We start from the raw sequence: 23,668 nt of genomic DNA on the forward strand, positions 1-23,668 counted from the left end.
CCGCAGATACCTTTACAAGGCACTAACTACTGCGTACTTGGAACAGGCCACAAGCCCTGCTGTTTTGGAGATGCTCTGATCCAGTCCTTTTGCCATCACAATTTGGCGCTTGTCAAAGTCACTCAGATTCCTATGCTTGCCAATTTTTGCTGCTTCCAACCCATCAACTTCAAGAGCTGACTGTTCACTTGCTGTCTGATATATCCCACCCCTCTACAGGAGCCATTGTAACTAGATAATCAATTATTTTCACTTCACCTGTCAGTGGTTTGAATGTTGTGGCTCACTGGTGTGTACTCATCCAACATCAAGTTTATTTACTGAATATAATAATTTAAATCTAAATACATCCCATGATGTCCATCATACAAGATTCAATAACTGCTTTTTCTCACTTGCCCTTTAGTCACTTCATCTCCAGCTGTCCCAGAGGAATTATTGAGTGGTTAGAAACACCAAACAGTATTCGTGCCCGTTTGCTTTCGTCTGTGTTAATATGTAAACTTTCTCTCACTCTGGCTGAATCCAGATGACAATTTTGATTTTATTACTTAATGTATTGAATGTATTGAGAAAGATAAATCAAGTTCTCTTGACTTTGGACTTTGGAACATCTTTATTTGACAGGAATTAATCATCCTACTTTAAATTTGTATGTGAATTTATGTTGGATGGAAAAAGTGCTTTGGAGGTTCTTCCAGTAGAGGGTCTCCAGTAAAGAAAAAAAAGATCTTGTGACCTGTTTGGACATAGCATTAAATGTAATATTCAAATTTATTTTAATTGTATTGCTATAGCTGTCATCTCAGAGCACTTAACATAGAAAAGTCTCTGTTATGTTGTAAGGTCAAGATCTTACAATATTATAGAGCAAAATTCAACAATTTCTTCTTCAGCAAGCAGTTGGCGACAGTGGAGAGAAAAAAAACTCCCTTAGGAAGAAATCTTCCCATTGATAATCAATGTTTATTACATTACATTAACAGTTGCAGTTTGTAAATAGTTGACCCCAGGTCACCCTTTATATCAAATCTGTTTTTCTTCTCCATGCCTATTGTGAACTATACGCATACGAAGACAAATGTACCACCATCTTGGATATTGTGTGGGGTTGTTATAGTTGCATCCAGGACCAGCTTCCAGTGGGGTAATACCACACAATGGCCTATAACACAAATTAAGCATGAAAAGCTCCTTGGCCTTGGATGTAGGTTATAACTACATTGAATGAGCTACTTAGCCTGACATGAATGATAAGCTTAGAGAAAACAAACACACAATTTATTTAATCCCTCAACTTTTCCTTTTCTATTTTTAGTTTGGAAAGCTTTAAAAAAAATAACACAAAAACAACAACAAAAAATGCCACCAGTCCCCAAACTCTTTATTTACAGAGTACTGTTCTTACTACTGCCCAATGTACACCTTAGCACACATATTTCAAACAAGCTTTCAGTAAAATCAAAGTACTGCATGTTGTTTCAGATAAAAACATTTATTGAACAGCTCCCTTCTAAAAATATTAAAATGTTTTTTGCTTTGGTATCAACTCATGTACATTAGTAGTATACAAGATCGTGACAGCACATAGAGAACAGTTTTTGTGTGCTCAAAGTGAAATACAAAAACATAGTGCACACTGTATGTCGTATGCAGTAGCAAAAAGTACCACACCACTTACGGCTCAGACATCCACTGACAACACAGCATTGACGCACTGCTTCGTAGAAACTCCACTGTTATCTTGGAGTAGCAAGAAGGGAACGAGTGTCAAATCAGTTATCAAAACATTTAACAAGATGCTGACAAGCACATGGCAAACAATATATACATATCAAAGTTATTCCATCTAACAGATATTTGGTGCCTCAGGTAAAGTCCTTTGTTCTGTTTTGGGAGACATTGGAGGAATTTTCTTTTGGTTATCAGTACGTTGAAATTCTCTGAGACAATGTCAATTATTCAAAGACTGTAAAACATTGTAGACTGACTCTTGAGGAAACAAATATCTTCATATTTTGTAAATTATGAGTAGTATACCTGCCCATGCTTTGCTGACAACATGCCCATGAACAAGACATTAAACTATTAGACTCATTGATCTTCAAAGATGACATTTTAGGGGCTGTAACCGCCATCCTTTTTAAATAACTTGGGACTTCTTGCACTTCAGGTATGTACATACATATTAAAGTATCAAATTCAAAAAGAAAAAAAGCATAAAAAAGTTTGTACAAAATAACAGGTATTTATTTTCATGATTTTTTCCTGCCAAGTACCTCTACTGCTAAGTGCTAACATCACCAGATATTGCATTTTTCCAAACTCATTTGCATTAAACTGCAACGGTACACATGCACAGTTGCTATTGAAGCAACTATACCGTGACTTTCCAACATGCACTTATTTCCGACATTAAAGTCACTACTCCTAAAGCAAAAACTTGATTGCCGCTAGCATGCTAGCAATGCTACAACCCACTTATTAAAAATATGTACAGGGAATAACAGCTACAAAGACTGAAACTTTAAAGTTATTACAAGTGCAGCCTCATTTCGCTTCCTGCTCTCGTTTCTCGTTTTTTTTATTTTTTTATCTCATCTCAGACTTCAAAAATGTTCGGGGTAATGATTTGTGTGCTCACGCTGTTACCACCATCAGTAACAAATCAATACAAAAATACATCTCATCCCTCTCCGTGCACTCCGAACACATTTCTGTTATGAGATTTAAAGAGAATAAATACCTTAGCAAACCTATACATTTTGCACAAAAAAATGATCCCTACAAGTCCTCTTTTTTTACAATAACCGGGCTTTCTGCAGAAATCGTGACAAGAAAATGCATTAAATGCTCAATCGTAGCGTGGCAGGTGTATACTTTTTTCTCTACAGAGAAATGCAGTCTCCCAGCTCGTGCAGGTTCACTGCCTCTAATTTTTGCTCATATTGTCCAGAGGCAGTCCGAGGGTTCCCTCTGGTACGGGTCCACCATCTATACTAGCACGGGGCAGAGCTGATGCAAGAGCGGCGTTAAATCCACTCGGACTGGCGGGCTGCTGCTCTCTAAGCCTCAGTTACACCACCTCTCTCATTATTAATGACTTCCTGGCTGGGGGCTTTGGGATTGCATGGTTTTAGCCAATCATCAGCCGTCAAAGTGGGCCACCAGTGATACTATCACGGGTTTGTTGTCCGAAGATGGGGGTTTGGTGACATCAATGGTGGGTTCACAGGAGGGGTTCAGTTGGGGCACTGTGGCGGCCGGTTGACCCAGCGAGGCTACCATAAATAGGAAATCATTGCTGCGGCGGGGACCGGTGACTGCGGCGCCCCTCATGGCCTTGGTAGCCACCTTGGAGGAGCTCCTTATGCTGGAGCCTCGTTGAGGAGTTTCACAGTGCAGCAGGGCTTGGAAACATCTGTAAAACTGGGGCAAGCATACAACACAAGCACGTAATTAAAAAATGTACTGTGACCACAATGGATGTAGTTACGGATCAGCCAAGAAGAGTGATATTATATGTTTTAAGACAAATATACAGGTTACACTTATAGCTGATATTACCTTAATTTTAATTTTTGAGCAAAGTTGTTGCTTCTGCATTTAAGACGTCGCCTATAAATTTCCCATCTTTTTTCTCTGTGTTATTAACCTTCAGGCAAATTGCACTTAATTATGACTGAGCAGACCCCTCTTTGCTCTCCTTGCCCTCCTCTGTACCCCGCATCCCTCAAACCTACATTAGGGTCATTAGGGTTATTGTGTTGCTTGGAACAATAGACCAAGGGTCACAAATAATTTGTTTCTGACTTCAATAATCAACGAAAAATATTCTCAATCATTAGTACGAGCCATCACTGCTTTTTTAATTGGATGCATTATTTTGCTTAACGTGTGCTTATAAATAGCGGCAAATAGCACCTAGAAACTTCCTAGTGGATTGTTCTCCTGCTGACATGCTGACAATTACTTCAGTGTTTCCCCGCAGGTTGAGAATTTACTTCTTGTGGTGGGTGGCGTGGCGGGTTACCAATGTGCATGCAGAGACTTCTGCAGTTTACAGGAGAAGAGCTTCAACCAAATTTTTTCCTGCAGCTACAATTTACAAACCTTCACATTTACAGGGCTAAAATGAGTCGCCAAATATACTTACCTGTGATTATCTGTAGCATACGTACTATTACTTATACGTAATACTTCCTCAGACTTGCTCATATGTGGCCAGTCAGGCGTGCTTCTGTGAGAGAAATGTGGCAAGCTGGAGGAATCCCATGTTAAAGACATTCTTTTAAAAGTTGGGGGTCAAAACCATCATTACTCTGTGTCTTTGTGTTCCAGCTGTTGTCAATGCCTACCTATCAATTCCCTGGTACTTGCTCTGACTTCAATGGATGACAATGTAGGTGCTTAGAGCCTTGTTAATGCAGCGAAGGGTGGTGAAGGCCATTGTGCTTGTTACAGAAACGCAATACCCCTTTATGAATTGCATCCATATTGAACAATTCACATTATGCAGCCGTAGACGTTGCACCCTCTATGTAGTCGGGTGGGAGGTAAGACAGCGGTGGTCGTGGTTGTGGATGGGCTTGTTTGTGTTCTGACTTAAATGCAAGAGATTTCTGACTGGCAAATCATCACAGACCGACAATTAACCACCTCCCCATACGGTCCGCAAAAATGTGAGTAGTTACTGAGGAACAAGTCAGGAACTTCATAAGTCATGGAAGACATGGGTTTATTACCTTTCACAGGTAATTCTGAACTAATCTTCTACTAATGACACTATGTATAGGATAATCAAGTATCTCCTAGTATGTTCTCCAGTAAATATCATTATTTTTCACCGTATAATCCTAAATTCAGGTATCCAGTATTCAGTATTCAAGAACAACTTATTAATTATTATTTTCATGATCAACAAATAAAAATAAAGGCTTTTATTTTGAAGTTCTGCTGTGCAAACTTTAAGTTGTCAAAGTGCAAGAGCTATTACCTCAAACACATTTCCTCTAACTGATAACATTGTTTCAGTGATTCCACATGGACCCTTGCAGGTATACACCTCTACACATACTGTATTCAAACCAGCAGTGAGAATCAGAACACATCAAAATATTTTATGGAAAGAAAGGACAGGCTGTCTCCAAGGTGCAGAGGAAAGGCATTGAAATGTATATACTCCCTGTCAGTGTCATAAATAGTGAACAGATCTAGAAGTCTCAGGATTATGATTTCATGCAGATTTCCCTGTTTTACACCAGCCCTCTACACAAACAGAGCCTCTGTGTTACCCAGCTCCAATCTGGGTTATCTCTTGCTGATGGACAGATTGGAAGATTCTGAATAATTGAGGACCCCAGCAGCAGGTTGAAAGCTTAACAATGCATTCAGGGTATTTGGCTATACTTTAAATTCCAGGCATTTCCATCCACAATCCGAGACACATTTTCATCGCAGAGACGGGCACTGAACCAAAATTTAAACCATTTTCAGGTCCTCTTCCTGAGTTGCTGGTAATGTGGACTCTGAAGATGCCACTCTTGAGTAAACGTAGTATACTTAGTATACTTTCTGAGTTCTATGTATACTTATAGTCTACTACATTTTCTCATGAGAGCAACATAATGATGAAACTCTTTTCACAGCATCTGTTTAGATCGCAGATACCACACAGGTTGAATGCACAGATTATATAAGCATTTCAACAGATCATGCTCTTTATATTGACAAATATTGAGAAAGGCAAAAATGGATGATACTGTAGATCAAAATAATTTATTAAGTTTACAAAAGTAACATATCATGTGATGTAAAATGGGATTAAAGCAGTGGCAAGTTGAAAGATGACATTCAGGATACAGCAGCTTCTATCTTTACCGTTTTTAAAGGTGAAGATTGGTGATAATTTATTTAATATTTTTCTTTTGTCAAATAAGCCAATAAAAGACGAAAAAAAGTTCCAAACAAGTATTGTTTGTGTAACTAAAGCCTAATAGCTTCTTCGTCTTTGCTCTAGATCGCCATTGTTTTCCAAATACTAATTAAAGGAAACATAACTGATGTGTAACTGTTGCACTGGAGGCATTTTTCTTTTATTTTGAGTTGATTCCTCAAACCCCGCCCTGTTAACGGGAACACTTGCAAGTACTCCAAACTACACAGTTTACTTCTATTTGTCTAATATTTGCTAACTTACAGCAGCCAGTTGTTTTGGGATATATTGTTTTTCAAAATAAAAGTATATACCTGGTGTTCAACGAATTGCATATTCAGTAAGAAACTGTTAGTTTAGGATTGAGAGCCACGGACAGGCTGCAAAAGTTGTAAAGCGTTACCTTTTTACGACTTTACTTTTGGGTTTGAAACGTACCTCAAACAGATTTTTTTACCGCATTTCAAACTCATCTCGTGAAAATATTTTGTCATTTGACTTGACAATGAACTTTTTCTCTCCATCGCTGACTGTCGAAATGCCCGCAGGGTACGAAGAGAGGCAGAGGGCGAGAAAGGGAGAAACGCCCCAGGACATAGCCAAAACTTCCACAGGTTTTGTATCTGCAAGCAACACGATCATACGCATTGTCAGTCCGTTCATAACCTATAGGTCGCCTATGAGTGAAGACTGGAGAGGAGATGTAAAGAAACGAGATGATGAACACAACCCCCGCTTCCCTTAGCTGTCCAAACACCACGCTGAAAAGATTGAAGAGAGAGAGATGGAGACAAATGGTGGAGGATGAAGTTAGTTAAGACACAGAGGCATCAAGGCTAAGGTCAAGACAAAGGTGAAGGCAGTGACAGATAAATAGATAAAGCATGACAGGGAGATGGAAGGAATGAGATGCGCTGACAGAGTATTGCGGAGTGAGAGGCTTGTAGATGACTCAGTAAGGGTCATCTCAGACTGGTCACATCAAGTTTGGATGATGCTTTCAATGATCTGGGCTGATGCGCCACGGGTAGAGGATGACAACTGGAGGGTTACATGTCAGGCATCAGACAATAAGGAATTCATCTATTTTTCAAAGCCTGACATGCTGGCTTGGATCGAGCGTTTTTCAAACAGACAATCATTAGCAGTTTACACACGTTGGCTTTGCAAAAAATATGGGATTAGAACAGTCTCATTAGTTTTCACAGGTGTCAAGTTACATAACTTTCAAAAACAATGCTCTGATAAATGCAGTGATTTGTATCTTTAAATCTCTATCTGTGCCACAAGTTGTATGATCATCTGTTTGTAGCATTTTTAAATGGAAATATATGTGCATCTTTATGTATTTTTCATGGATCATTTTGAGACTGGTGAACCGAGCTGTTAATTAAGAATGGTTATGATATTTGAATATCTGATAGTCGTTAAAATATATAAAAAAACCTATTAGTACATGCATTCTTCCTTCATTGCCCTGATTTTTACTGCCGCCTGGATGTAATGTGTTACACTTGTCAGAAGGTGGCAGTAATACACCCAAATGCTGTTGGCCAAGCGCCATTAAAGAACACAAGGAAAAGAACACGATGCTGCTAAAAGTTGATTAATAGTCAATTCGTTCAAAGCGATTTTCGAAAAGTATTTTTGCTTGAAACCCCCACCCCTACTGTGTACATCATGCAAATCCACAAATGCAAGTGCTGTCCAGTAGATGGCGACCAAGTGCTTGCAGGCTATCACTGGCGGCAGCTTGGCTATCTAACAAGCTTCTGCCATAGTGGAGTATTGTTTGTACTCTCATTACTGATGTATTAATGATGATGAAATTACTTAAATTCTATATTTTGTGAACATTTACTTATTAGACTGAGACGTAGTCATCTCCATATGCTTTTCTGATCTTGATTGTCTTTTTAATTATAATATTTTAGATAATTATAGAAACGTGTTCCACAATTCTGCCATGAGATATTCAAATGTGGAACATTGATGTCAAATTCAATCAGTCAAGTCAAAGTTCATGTAAATAATGTGCTTATAGCGCCGTTTGATTCCTCTCTAAGTTGTATTTGATGTGTTTTTCTGAGTGTAAAAGGTGGATGAACTACAGATTTAAGCTGTCAACTAATGATTTCACTCTGGTCATAATTAAATTCAAGCTGTCGAGACAAAATGGCTCAAACATGTACTAAATCATTTGATTCTAGAAATAGTTACAACGTGGGTGCAGGTGTTTTTCAATACACTTTCTCTTTGCTCAGAGTGTTTAAAATTCTAACTGAGCCCAAAACAATTCTAAAAATATGCCATTTAATTCCTGGAGTTAGGAGAGAAAGTCAAAAGTAGGAATGTGGCAGAGTTAAGCCCCTTTTCCACCACTGGTACCGACTAGGCTCGATGCAACTCGCTATTTTGTTTTTCCATTGGCCAAAAGTTGAGGAAAGTAAGTGGTACCTGCCCTGGAACTATTTTTGATGCTCCAAGCGAGCTGAGATGATAATACTTGGTGATGTGAAAACACTGCAGACCACTGATTGATGTTTTAATTCCATAAGCAAGAGATATCAGTTTTGTTTGTTTATACTAAACATAATCCAAAAATATAGGGGCATTCATATTAAATGAGTGTATACTGTATATTGGGACCGCAAAGCTAGATGGAAAATGAATAGACTCTACTTCTTTAATTGTCTTCTTTTTGACACCACAGTCTGACAAGAGTTGAGCTGCAGATGCTCAGTCACTTCTACATTATACTTAATGCAGTTTAAGGGATCTAAATAGTGAGGCAAGGGCAGAGAGCATTAAATTCCTTTTATAGGCATCACCAAATAAACCCACTACTTCATCTGACAATTGCGTGAGTTAATTAGATCCAATAAACTCCCCAGTGTTGTGAAGTTTTATGCCGAGCATAGAATGTGATGGAGCAAAAATTAATAGATCTGCGATCACTAGCTGGAAAAATAATGATTGTCACACAGGAAGGTGTGAATAGAATGACAATCACTTGGCTTCCTCTGGGATTTCCTGCCACACTCTCAATTCAGTGCAGGCTGCACTATGTTTAGATTGTAAATCAATCATTTTCTCCTACTGAAGCACGTGGCTGTAACAAGTCTCACATTTTAAGATTTCCTGCAAATTCGACTTTCTTTGACAGGAAGAGCCATGGCGTCATACTTTTTAACAGATCGGTGGTGCGCCTTGAACATTTCAGCACATCTGAATCATCATCACTGCCTGTTTGCAAAATTTCAAGACAAAATGTGTCTCGATGTTTGTTTTAATGCCTCTGTAGCTGATTAAATGCCTGTTTGGGCTTGAAACATTCCTCAGGGAATGAAGTATACATTTTGAAAGGAGCATCCAGCAGTGTGGCTTGTTACATTTGACGTAATATCGCTGCTTAGCCTCCATCTGCAGTGACAGGGTTCAGATCTTTAAAGTGAGTCATTATTGGATTAAATAAGAGTCTGGGAGTCTACTTATTCTAAGTCGCTGTTTGTGTAAAAATGCCAATAAATAGGACATGAAAGACAATAGTGGACACACAATGATACATGTGATGCCAAAGGGGTCAATTAAAGTATGGTTTTAGTTAAATGTTCCAATTAAAAATATGATCAAATTGTATAAAAGCTCCTAAAATTGTGTCACAAAAACATTTAGGTCAAACTGAGATTGAAGTTCTGAAAACTAGTTTAGTTATTGTAGTCCAACATCGCTACCATGAGTTTAGCATGAAAATAAACATAACTGTTGTTAGTGAAAGAATGGTGATCTCTCTCAAAAGAGTAACGGTGAAAGAAATCGGACTTCCTGTTGAATAAACCCGCTTCACGACCTGTAAGACTTCATCTTATTTTGAAATCTGTTTACTCTCTAATCTTGTCATCAGGACATCAAGAAGTAATATTGTCACACTGCAAATCAAATTCTGTAATAAATCTTGACGGTAGTTTCATAGTCATCGTCCTGTCTGTCCTCTGGTGTGCCAGAGTCAAACACAGTGATATTCCCTCACACCGGCTCAAACCAGGATTGCAGCTCAGAGCAGTGTCCACTGTTCTCGAACAGATGCTGCCAATTTCTGTTTTAATCATTTCTTTTGTTTCAGTGGAGGTCATCTGCTGTGACTTTCCTCTGCGCACAGACAGTAAATTAAAATTTAAAAGGAAATTGGCAGCAAGCACTGATGAGAGAGAGTTTGCTAGTGTAAAGAGACCAGGCAAAGTAAATTATATATACTGTGCCAATCCAACACACAGAATCCTTACTGCAACCACCGCATCGCCCCACAGAGTAAATGTTTATCGATATGTTTGAGAATAATCAATCAAACATGCTCATCAAGAGAAGTGAGAGAGAATCCAGAGTGTGGCCGTTTGTTTTTTCCTGCTAATGAAACAGTTAAACTACTTGTGGTATAATAATGAGTTAAATTGTGGTTTGACTTTTTTTTTTTTTTTGTGTGCAGGAAGTTAGATAAAAAGACTGGTACCACTGTCATGTGTCCACTACATATGGAGCTTCAACCAGTTAGCTGAGCTTATCAGAAAAAAACCTCATTGTTAAACCACAAATCGATGTTTTAAGGCTTAGACTTTGAATTGACATGCAAATTAGTGAACTTTATAGGTGGCTGATGCTACCTGTGGTTAGCTATTTTCTGTATTTCTGTCTCTGTGCTGGTGGACTGCAGCTCTGTAGCGCATAGATTTGGCTACTGAGAGGAGGATGTTGCACAAAGTGCTCAACATAATGGACAACACGTCACATACCCTGCACGACCTACTGCTCACACAGCAGTGATTTCAGGTGGAGGCTCCTTCAGCTCTGTTGTAATAGGGACAGCTACAGGAAGTCATTCAGGGCCACTGCAATAACAATTTATTATGACTCCCCTCTGTTGCTGGAAGGGAGACTCATCCTCTGAGAGGCAATTCACAGAAGAGCCTGAATAATATATTATACTCCATATACAGTGTATATATAAACACCTTTCTTTATAAAAACATTTTTTTAAATGATCCCTGGAATGTGGTTATCAAACACTAATTTACACTTGAGACAAAGATATATAATGGAGGCAGGATAGTACACAGTTACAATTAACCCAAGCATCTTTTTCAGTATAATGTTACTAAAAACACATTTTCATACCGGCGCATATAAGCCAAGATATATAAACAGATACTGATATAGCTGTGATAGACCAATATTTGATTATTAAGTTGGCCGGCTCATATATCGGCCGGCCTCTAGTGCACATTTAATTTGTATAGTTTGTAGTAGAATAGTGGTGTGTGTGTGTGTGTGTGTGTGTGTGTGTGTGTGTGTGTGTGTGTGTGTGTGTGTGTGTGTGTATATATACATATTTGGGGGGCTGCGACGCTGCTTGTCGGGAGGGTGCAGCTCTTGCTTTGACCGCTAGTTAGCAAACACTAACATCCTTACTACTTTCAGTAGATAACAGCTGGGATATATTTAAAAAATGCTGATATTCTGGTCTGGTTTTCCACAGTTTGATGTCGAGGTTTGTCTATTGATTGCTTAACTGTATGCCGAGTGTAGCTGTCATCAACTCAAATAACGTTCACCTGTGTCCACCTTCTGCTCTGTTGCGCTGCATGTCAGTGAGGCCTTCATGAAATATACACAGCAGAGCAGAGAAACAGACGAATTAGCGCGACTTTCAGGAATAGAAAACTGCACCAGTGACTCTCACACTGAGCTGAAATGAAACGGGTGCAAAGGAAATAAGGAAATAAATTGTAATTACTGGATGTAACTGCAGTTCTAGGAGTACGTTTGTATTTTGTTTTGTTCAGGGGTGGTGGGAGGCCTTGTTGGCTGGGCAGCCCGACCCCCCAAGACAATCGGAGGGAAAACAGTTACATTTATTTATTTATATGTATGTATTTATTTATATACGATTTTGCCATTTAACTAAAATAAAAAGTGGACTAAGCCTATTTCCAAAAATGTCAAACTATGATTTTAATGTTTATGTCCTTTTTCATTTACCGGTACATTATTTTCTTCATGGTTTATGTGTGTTATGTTTTTTTTCTTTTTATAAAGCATGCAAACTCCTCTCCATTAGCTTGAAATGGAATCTAAAGTGTAGGTCTGTCATCAACTCTAAAGTGTAGGTCTGTTTATTCCTTTAACCCGGGGATGTTTGTGTGGGACTAAGAATTAGTGGGCTGTAGTTGTAGTAATCATCGGAAAAGCTGCAAATGGACTCGCAGTTTATGGGGCAAAGAAAAAAACATTTTATCTGTCCCCTGTTTGCCCTTTGAGTTTACACTTAGCTATCACAGGCAAGCTCTTGTGCACTGACAGCAGACATACAGGAGAAACCACAATATGTTCATATGATATAAAAAAAAGAAAAAAAAAAGAAAAAGACGAGTCAGTGTAAACTTACCCATAATTACTGTTTCTCTTTTTTTTTTTACATCCACCGCAGGCCTGTTGGTGGTGTGCGCTGCAGATCGTTGATGGGATAAGCACACACCAGCTGCTACTTGTATCTGTACAGCATTTTTAGTCTTCAACTCGCCTCAACTCACAGTTTCCATAGTAACGGGCTGGGAGGAATTGAAGACTGAAAATGACATACAGGACATTTGGTGTCCCTCTCTCCCACTTTTGCTCTCTCAGGCTGCCATGAGGTCGATGACGTGCGGACGCAGATGTCCCTGGAAGGTCAGCATGCTGTGGTGCTTCAGTGTGAGATGACAGGAGAGTCATGCAGTGTGTCCAGATGACAACAACATCTGGAACCTGTGTGGGTTTTCGGTGAATTCCCAACCGCACAATAGAATAACTCTTGACAGGAACTCTGCGAGGAAAGTTTAAACTTCAAAGTATTACACTTCAGTGGCTTTGAAAATGGTGATAAGGTTTTGCTCAGCAATATACAGCACGGTACAGTATATAATCTCTATACAGCACAGGAAGTCCTTCGAATGGAGTCTGTGGGGAGTGTTTTCTAAAACCTTACGCAGCATTTTGTGCCTCACTTAATAGACCAGAATGAGATGATAAAGATTACATTGAGGAAAAGGTCTTATCAGTCTGCCCCAGTGGGACAATCTTGGTTATCTTCTGCTATTTTTTCTCACCATGATGAACTGTATTTCAGAATGGAACAAAACATCTTAAATCTGGAGTGTAAATATGTTGTACTGCACTAAAAGCTTTACTTTAGAGAGAAACTTGATAAGGAAGTATAGAGAACAAAGTAAACTGAGAGTAACTGTTGGTGCACTGTAGATCCAAACTATTAATCCTAAAGTAAAAGCTGTTAACGTCTTAAACAATAAAGGATTTACTCTGTCAATGTAACGTTAGCATTTGTCAATCAAGGACAAAAGTTACCTGCATTAAGAATCATTTTATTATAGGTCTATCATTTTTAGGTCTCATTTAGGAAGCCTTTATACTTCATGCAATGACTTAAGTCTCTTTCTGGAGTTAGTTACACTTTGTACTTTGTACACTTATGTACAAATTAGTTTTTTGACATGTGCATGAAGTGGATTTTGAGAAATCCTGCAGTAAATAAAAACAATACATTTTGAGGGGACCCACAGGGTAACCTGGTCTCATTCTAGGCTATTACCACCTGCTGGTATCTCAGAGAAATGCAGAAGATGTCCTAGGTTTAAGCTACCTGGTTAGGGTTAGAAAAAGATCGCGGTTTCGGTTCAAATGAGTAAGAAATGTTATTAAGGCAGTAAGTTACTTCACGTACTTTACATTACGTCACTTAAAAAGAAGTCCACGTTGACTTTAACTTTCTCATGGGCTCAAACACCGACCTCCTGTGTGAAAGTAGGGATAGGCCATGATTTTTGAATATTCCAATAATCGTTAAAATATATTTTAAAAATCGTATATTATATGCGCCCATTGTTCTTCCTTATTTCCCGTTTCTTTTCCCGGCGCCTGGTTGTAATGCAGTACTCCTGTCAGGAGGTGGCGGTAATGCACCTGAAAGCAAGCCACCATTAAACAACACAAGGTAAAAAATAACACGTTGTGACCAGGTTCCTGAGATTTTGAATAGTTGATTCATTCCTGAGCGATTTTCAAATAGTATTTTGCTTGAAATTTCCATTCCTTTTTGAAAGTCCTGTATTTCATCCATCCAAGTTGGACACAAGCAAAAAGGCTTCAGTGACTTCATGTTCAGAGGTTGGGAAGTCATTATAAAAAATAACTACTCTAGTGAATTCGTATGTGATTTAATAATCATAAAAGTTTGTGGATATGGGTGTTTCAGTGCTTCAGTACAAAAACAAAACAAAACAAACCTGAATGTAACACAAAGACTGAAAGTTAAGTAAAATGTGTAAACAAGAAGGTTGTATGACTGCAAAGGGCCATAAGGACAAAATAGTTGTGGGTCACTATTGATCCCTGTTTCTGCGTTAGTTCATCATTTGTGATTAGTGGCCATTTGAGGACCATGCACCATGAAAGCAAATGAATAATAACGACCTTAAAACTAGATTTAAACAGGAGGCAACTCTATATAAAGCAGGAACACAAAATGAACTCCTGAGGCCTTTATTGCTGCAGTTTAATATCAATGGTCCATGAAGTGTTACCAAACAAAGTGACAGATCATTACAAAGTAACTGCCCAACAAAATGCTTGGAGTCTTCAGACCCCCAAACCTTTTGATTTATGCCAACATTAAACAAATGAATGAGGACCCGTAATCACAGCTTTAGCCTCAGTGTACACTTCTAAGTTGACAGTCGCAGAAAAGAATGAGTTTTTACCTTTTCGGATTTTTTTTTAATAAAAACAAAAGTAATCAGAACTCATTTCTCAATCAACTTGAGACTACTCAGATCTACAAGTAAGGGTGCATAGCCCCACTTTGCCTAGTTGCTAATTCACCCTTGATAAATAATTTTAATAAAGTCTTGAATGAGAACTGATACAGGAACGTTAGTTTAATTAACCAAAATGAATAACAAATGTGAACTATTTAGTTTAAATCGCTTTTAGGACTGTCGCAGACTGCACTACCAGTAACCCGTGCGTTCAAAGCTTGACATGGACGCCATCAATCATAATAATAGAAAACAGCGAACTCAAACTAACTGGAATGATCCATTAAACAATACCTGCCCTCTAATCCTCTTCTTCTGGGGCCAAACTGCATCAGTGTTCCTACTGGTTGGACAATCTGGGTCATTAAATCTGATTTGAATTCAACCAGAGAACTTTGCTGGACATAACCTAATCCAATTTTCAGGAAGAGGAATCTCAAATCCATTTTAAGCGTTGTTCTGGGCTCTGAACTCCATCTTGGCTCAACCTGAAATTGCTAAATAAAAAAAGCTCCCGCTGAGTGATTCAAAAAAACATGTTTGTTTTCAGCGGCCTCCTGTGGATTGAATTAAATAACACAAACAAGCAAGAGCTGCATGTTAAATGTGACTACTTTTAAGGTCTGCTGTGATTCATTATTTGGACACAAAGACTTTGTGTCCCTTCGTCCATAATCAATAATTTAGTAATGTACAGCTAGTTTATGATGAGAGGCGGTTCTCCACATGTTGGCCACTGGAGACACGACACGAGGCATGACTCATGTCTGATGTTGGAGTTCACTTCCCAACCATGGCCGCCTTTTGCCTTTCATCCCGTCTCCCGTCTCCCGTCTGTCTGGCCCTCCAGCTATGAAAGCACGATCGAGGGCCCGCGCTGTCGAGTTTCATTGCTGACGGCTCAAAAAGTTTGTCTGTTCCCTTTGACTTGTGACGCATGTATAGTTATGTGTTGTCTTCCACTGCGGTGCTGAACTTTGACAAAGATGTGATCACAAATTCAAAGACCTTGAAAACGTATTTTTCAGCCAACTTTCTCCGAAGTAATATAGATGTTTGAGATTAAAAAAAAAAAAAAAAAATCATATTTTAAGTTAGGGCGGTAACGATTTTCTTTTTACGCTCCAGTTGGTTTAAAGTTGATGTGACTCCATTTAAACAAGGTGATCTTAATTATTTCTGCACTATCACTGATAGCTGACAGTTGCAGTGTGGGGTTGCAGCAGTATAATGGTATTGAAAAAATAAATGCAACCAACGGTAATTCTTGCCTCCACATTGTGACTCTCCTCCTTGACTGACAAACAAAACTGATAATATCACCATCTCTACCCACAAAAAAGTGATTGAAAACAATGTGGGAAACCTTTGAATATCTTAAAAACTAACATGAGGTTGTCCTTGAGGATGGATTTCCAGTTTACAACAAACATGGACGCCAAGTGTCTCCAAATGAGGAAACACATCAACATCTTTGAGAATCTCGCTGTACAGATCAAAGTCAGTGTCCCATTTATAACTTTAATGTCAGACAAAAAACTTGAGTGTTTAAACATCAAATACAAAATGCCTTGAGCTGTCAAGCACCTCCAATAAACTGTCAATTTTTTTTAATAGTCGTTGAATTTTTACAAACCAAATATTCAATCAATCAATGGAAAAAAATAATCACTGTCACTGTCACGGTCACTGTCAATAAAATGTGACCAAACCTCATCAAAACTGACTGAAGCTGAAGAGCTGAGCTTTTCAGTGTCAAACTTTTCATAAATTCAACTTGACTTTTTTTGTTTTTTTAATATGATTGTTTCATCTTGAGCCTTATTATTTTATTGATTATTTTAAGAAATAGTTTTGACATTTTGGGAAATATACTTACTTGCTTTTTACAGATGGTGAGCTGAGACGAGATAATGTCTATGAAGGACAGCAGCAGGTTAGCTTACCTCAGCACACAGCTACAACAGCTGGGGCTGTGAATTCCTGGAGTTTTTTGCTTGTTGCTAAGCGGACTGTTACCTCATATTTAATAGATTTGGGATCACATCAGTCTTCTTTTCTAACTTTGTCACAAAGTCAACAAGAATACTCTTCAAAAAGTTGATCTTCTCTTTTTTGGCGTTCGACAGAAATACATAATTAATGATGGATCTGAAGCTCAGTTTTGAGAATTAATATTATGAATGATAAGCTTGAAATATCGGGAATGGACAAAGTGCTCGGCAGTTGCAGCGATAAACATGAGCCTGCTGTGAGCTCAGAGAGGCACATGACGCGGGCTGCATTGTGCTGGGTGCAAATCATTTCCTCGCAGGCAACTTGAAATTAATTAAAGTAGAAGAGCAAATAAAACACGATAGTAGTCCCGGGCCTCTTACAACAGCAAAATAAGAGTTCCCAGTTAAAGATAGCAGCACCAAAAGTGATCCATTATATTGTCTCAAGTGAAAATGGGCCAAGGTTAATTGAGGCCTCCTGTGAGTTTAATTAACAACACCTTGGACGATTGGTTCCTTCGTGACATTGCTAATACCTCCCTGGTTTGACAATCAGTCAGTAAATCCCAGGAATTAGTTAGAATCACATGAAAGGCTTGGGTTACTCGATAACAAAGTATATTAGATTTGTTCAACGTGACCTGAGATGCATCAAAATGACAAAATGGAGCAGCAGTATCAAGGCAGTGACTCCTCGCTCTATTTATTGTGCTCTCTCTATCGGACCCTGGGATTCTTATCCATACTCTTTTACAGAAGCAGGATGTCGCGATAAAGGTGAGCATTTTTTCCTTGAATCTGTAAAAAAAAAAAAATAGCTGGATCCAAACATGAAAAATCGCCTTCTTATTCATCGTTCACACAAGTACATAATTTAGATTATTCAGTGTCAAGAGAGCGCTGGATAAACACCTGACAGGAATATTAAACAATGACTCATTTCCATTATATCAAACCACCTTGAAAACAATCGAGACGACTGGCTTCAGTGGGCAAGATGACCCTCGCCTGCCACTCGGTGACAGCGAAAGATAAAAGGCACTGACCCCAGCTGAAGTCCCCCCCCCCCCCCCCCCTTTCTCACCTGTTTATTCATGAAGACATAGATGACTGGGTTGATGACCGTGCTTGTCTTGGCCAGCACCGAAGGGATGATGCTCGCCTCGGGTGTGACCAGGCCCGGCTGCCCGAAGGTGGCCAGTAGGGCCATGATGCCGTACGGCAGCCAGCACAACAGGTAGCAGATCACCATAATCACCACCATGAACAGCACACGCTGCTCACGTTTCCTGCTCGTCGACGAATTTACCCCGCTCACCTGCACACAGAGGGGGCAAAGAAGGAGAGAAATAAGATCTTTAACCCTTTAAAAACACACCTATTTTTTAGGCCCCTGCTTGAAAATTGCAAAAAGAGTATATCTCTGCAAGCACGATAAAAAAATTATATAAACAAAATATTTTTAATAATAAAGGGAACACTTGTGAGATTTGTTCAGATGTGTAAATATCAGTATATATGTCCATATTTTAATAATAGTTTAGTCCCTGGCCCCCAATTGGGGGCCTCTAGGCCTTAAAGGGTTTTAATGCTCTTGCAATCCTCCCGTGATGACACAATGTGGTCAGACTTTTAGGTTTTTGACATCTGAATTTTCCCCTGAGGGAGCTGTTAGAAGAGGAGCAGTGTGGGAAATGAAACACCGGAGGGACAAAAGAGCAGGTCGGACAGGTTGAAGCGAGTGACGAGGAGTTTGAGAGAGCAGGAAACGGACAGAGGAGGAAGCACGGAAGGTCATCTTAATATCTGCAGAAGGACTCTTATCAGAGACGAGACGGCGAGAAAGAAATGACAGAAGGAGAATGCTTTGTTATCCTCGATTATTGGATTTCCTGGGATTGTTTTCTGACAAAAACACAAGAGCTGTGTCTAAAATCTCGACCTTGTTCACGCACCCACTGCTCACTGCAGCATGTACTGCATATAGTCAGCAATACATTCACATTTTGGACACGTGCTAATCATCAGTCAGCTGTGTTGTGGCATTATTAGCAAAAAGTACTGTACATGCTATGGACAATGCAGAATTGTTATGCCATTACACAGAAGAGTGAATGGGTTTTATTTAGTACTTTTGTCTGTCTCCTATCTGTAATGAGATTATACTCAACAAGGTAAAGCAATGGGTTGACTTCTGGGTAAAATACAGTTATTTGCATTCCTTGAGGAGAAGTACACATCATTTTGTTAAATCAATGTACAGCCAGAAACCTTACAGAAAAAATACATGAATTTCACATGTGCAAAAACTTGCGATCACACACAAATGTGAAACATTTATTTTGCACATACGAAGCATGTGGTTTTGTAATATTTTCATTGTTTAATGTGTAAAGTCCATGTAGATTCATGTAAAAACTTTTCCACATATTTTCTCCACGTTATTTCCTGTGATCACGTGGAAAACATTAGAAATTCAGTTTCAGTTTGTCTTTATGCAAAGCTAAGCTGATGACAAATCGGTGTATCTCCTAAAACGTCAAACCATTCCTTTAACTACTAAGATTACAGTTGATATCATGTTCAACTTTGACCTATAGTGTACCAGTTTTATGTCCACAGTTGGTCCTACTGCATAAAAACCTAATTTACAACCCGTGTTATCATCTGATTACTAGTGTTTTGTGCCCTTGTCAAACTATGCGGCAGCAATGTTGCCATGTTCTCAGATGTAAGAAACTTTGTCCTAACAGATAAAAACAATGGTCAAAATTAGGAAAATAAGACCAAACTTTTAACACATAAAAAAAACCTCAAGTTTTCTTTATTTAAATTATGCAATACATTGGGTTGAATCTGACACTTTCACACTGACAAACACCATCACTCTCCACCGACTTGAACTGTCTCTGTTTATATCTCTGCCTGATGGTCGTATGTCTGCTGCTGTCGCTCAGTTTCATCGCTGCCTCAAAAAAAAGGCTTCAGCAGTGTCAGATTTTCTTTTCTTTTTTTTCTTGCATTGCATTCTTAGAAACACTGACTGAAAATAGATATACTCTGCACATATTTGCACATGCACAAGTAAAACCCAGCAAAAAAACAAAACAACCCAAAACAGCTGATGTAAACATGAAGAAAATAAATCTTAATGGCCCCCCCAATCAGTCGAAAAATATGCTTGGCTAAATCTCACTCTCTGCTAACTCCCAAAATTAAACCCCCACTTTTGCAGACATACAAAATTACTCCACTTTCACTGCTACCACTACTTTGATTGCTACATTCACAGTGTGTTAATACATGCTGTGAAGGTTTAAACCATATGGTGAAGTATGATTACCTGCTTTTCTCCTGCATTACTCACATTATACTGGCCATGCTATAAACTCACATATTGTTATGGACTCCCATGCTGTCACTCACACTGTGTAATTTGCATGCATACACACATCATTGTAGAACACTGCTATCACCAGTGACTGCTACAATATGGCACGGAACAAATAAATGCTTTTCCATTGTGTCAGACTAATCAAACAGCATGCCCGTGATTGACTGCCTCTTTACATTTTGCTCATTTACCCCCAACAGGTTTCCGCAACTCTGCAAAAAGGGGGAACTGCGTTTATACAAATGCGTTAAGAACCTTTCAAACTCAGTCGTGTTTACTCTTTTAGTTTGGAACATTTCAGGCAAACTGTGTCGTGGTTTGTCTGCATCTTCTGGCTTTGTAACTTTTTTAAATAATGCGTCTGTAATTTCAGACAAAGGTAAACAACAACAAGCTCTTCATTTTTAGTTGCTGTCTAAAATGTGATGAGCCGATTATATCAGCTGTAGCCTGCAAGGTAATGTTGACAGCGCTGTGTGTGGCTAGCCTTTTAATCGGCCCCAATGTGACTGTTAACCAACTATTGAATAGGTTGTTATCATCACACTCTAAGTTTCTTGACATGCATAACTTATGTTACTAAGGTACTTACTGTAACATAACTTACTGTTGCTGGTCATATTTTGACGACAGCCTGTTGAACCTAAGGTGTATTAGACTCCGACTACCTCATATATTTGGTGCAAAATGATAACTGCCTGTTTAATAGTCTGAAAACAGTCAAACTGGCTGCACTGTGGTTGAAGCTGCTTGTCCCAGGCAGAAGAATCAGTATCCTCAACAGATGATCATTGACGTTGAAGTGTCGTAGTATTTGAGGTTAATTAGATCTCATATTCTAATTATTTACATTTGAAACAATGGAAAAATAATACACTGTAAATGTGCAATAGTTACCTGTAGGGCTTTTGTTTTGTTGAACACAACCTGTAACTCCACAAGAGAATGTACCTGATGAACAAACACAGTGTAGTATGTCCAGCTAAACAGCCGAAGTGGTAATGCTAACGTTTATAGCTAATGTTAGTGCCAGCAAATGCAGTTTAATCCATTCCTTACTCTTTTGCTCCTGTAACGCTTTTATCTTTGTCAGATTTACTTAAAAGAGACCGGTATAAATTGGAAAATCCTACGGCCAAAGTGGCTTTGGAGTGCTTCATCAATGAGTCCATATATGTCCATAAACTGCTTTGGATGGTGTCTCCTGCCGAGAGTTCAGTGCCATCTGTGTAAAGCTCTCCTAACACATTGGCTAAGCTGTCTCTTTACTGCCTTCTCATGCTGAATCAAAGGTTGTAAAAATCATCCTCGTTGAACTAAAAAAAGAAAAGGTCACCTGTCATTTTGGCTCAGAAAAGTTTCAGTTTTCCTTTCAGTCTGGCTCCGTTCTCACCTCGTAGACTTTCTCACTTCGTCAGCTCTGGAGAATAGGTGACTAATAGCTTCAATCTTGGCTCTGATAAAATAAATTAAGTGCCAGAGATCACAGACAAATTGAGGAAATGGAGAGTAAGTGCTGAATGATTGCAATCAAAGGCTGGGCTTCTGGTAAAAGAAGCTCGCTTACTAATTGACTGCCCTTACATAGAAACTGTTTCATATGCTAAACAGCAATCCCCAAAGCTGTGTAATTAATATTTATGTGTTGTGCGCGTGTGACGGCACAAATCGTTGCAGCCTTTTGTCAAAATATTGGAGACTACAAGCTTGGTAATGAGCATCAAGATAACAGTCGGCTTTTGATGATAGGCAACATGACGTTGTACTAAGCTGTCACGCAGTCAACTGAGAACAGCAACTCCTTTTCTTTTTAGCTCACCATCATGACAGTTTGAAATAAAGTTGCAGATTAATGGCGGTGGTCCAAGGCAGCATCGATACTCACAAAATGCGGATAGATGGGCGGGAAAGAATTTTTCAAGAAGTGCTTGACATGAAATGCTTGTCAAGAGAGAATATCTTCACAGCCGCTGCCGGCTTAATTATATATCCGATGGCTAATTTTCCTCTGCAACGACAGAACAGGCATTGTCTTCTTGTGAGTCCCTGGCGGTCTGTCACTTATTCAGACAGATCATCTAGCCAATGTGCTGAGTTGTTCAAATTAGCTTTTTAGCTAAAATAAAGGGAACTGCTTGACACGTGAAATGTCTTTTTGCTTTCATTGTGTGTTGGTGTGTGCTTCTACACTCTTTTTCCATGATTGTGGTTTGCTTGTCTCGGTCCTATCAAACATACAATGTAGAGTATGTATGCGTGAGTGCTCACCACTACATTAAAACATGTTTGTTTTAATACTTTAAACGGCCTTATCATTTTCTGATAACTGACCTCTTGTGTCTGTGAATATGATAACTGTACACGGTTAATTCAGTACAATACCTTGGGATGAGGTTGGGGTGGATGGCTGGGCGTTCAAAGCGTCTTTTATTGTCAGCACGGACTGTACAATGGATCAGATTGACTTGACTTCAAGCCTATATTTGAAAGGTGTCGATCGTACTGCAGCAGTAGTAGCTTAAGCCACTTTAAAGGTCCCATATTTTACTAATCCAGGTTTCCATTTCTTGTTTTATTTTCAAGCAGATATATATAAATAATGTGAAAGTGTCAAAACGCTAAGTCCACAAAGAAATAAACACAGCCCATATTTAGCAACTATGCCGTTTGGACTTTGAGAGTCTGTGATGTCGCTTTGATTTTGTGAGGTCACAAACTCATGCTCATGTCTTCCCTCTCTTCAGCCTTTTATGTGGAAGAAAACAGAGAGCAGTCATTCCCTTCTGTAGCTAGCAAACTACAAGACTAAAGAAAACCTGTGGATCTCAGTTGTTGGTATTTTTCAGTCTGATGTATGTGTTTTATATTGGATGCAAAAATGTAATGAAAGCTGTTCGCTCAAAAGTCAAGTTTCAATCACTTTTTTACTTGTGTTCTCTACTGGCCTGCCTGATTGATATGAAAATAACATCTTCCAAATGTGTTTATTGATCGACATTAAAGCTGTTTGTCTTGCACTGATGCCCAGTGCATCATTTGATCTACAATTAAGCCAATACACCAAAATCAGACCTTTTTTTTTCCCAGAATGATGCATGACCAATGTCATTTTTTGGATCAGGAAAGATACATCCTAAATTAGTCTAAAGTCTTGGCATTGGCGTAGCAGGACCCACCAGCAGAAGCAACTGCTTGGCCCATGCAAAAGGCTGTGTATAAAAACTCAAAAATTCATGCCTAGAAGATGGACTCCTTGTTGACAGTCTGTGGAGGTCAAGAAAAACAGAGCAGTGTGATGTGATGAAAGTCATGCTGCCGGCAGTGGAAAAGAAATGTGACACGTAGTATGTTTTAGCAGTCAGAAACAAAAATCTGATGCAAACTTTGTTATGCCTTGGTTGAATAACATACTGAGAAGCACATGAATTTCAGATCAAGGGGATTGAAAACGCGTAAAAAATAATGGCACCATTGGTGC

The 23,668-nt window shown here is 38.9% G+C and overlaps 1 protein-coding gene across 1 annotated transcript in view; it reads right to left on the reverse strand.

Moving 5' to 3' along the window:
• Positions 1-1,369: 1,369 nt before the first annotated feature.
• Positions 1,370-23,668, reverse strand: part of LOC138207430 (pinopsin-like) — a 63,332-nt gene continuing 41,033 nt past the window's right edge. Inside the window, exons 3-4 of the mRNA XM_069164643.1 lie at positions 17,881-18,114; positions 1,370-3,429 (exon numbers count right to left, since the gene is read on the reverse strand). Coding sequence (XP_069020744.1) covers positions 3,148-3,429; positions 17,881-18,114 — 516 coding nt within the window. The 3' untranslated portion in view covers positions 1,370-3,147. The remainder of the gene's footprint in view (positions 3,430-17,880; positions 18,115-23,668) is intronic.

This window comes from Embiotoca jacksoni, unplaced genomic scaffold, assembly GCF_022577435.1.
Source record: "Embiotoca jacksoni isolate LCO1_2020_lvr unplaced genomic scaffold, fEmbJac1.0.p SCAF_31, whole genome shotgun sequence".
Lineage (NCBI taxonomy): Eukaryota > Metazoa > Chordata > Actinopteri > Embiotocidae > Embiotoca > Embiotoca jacksoni.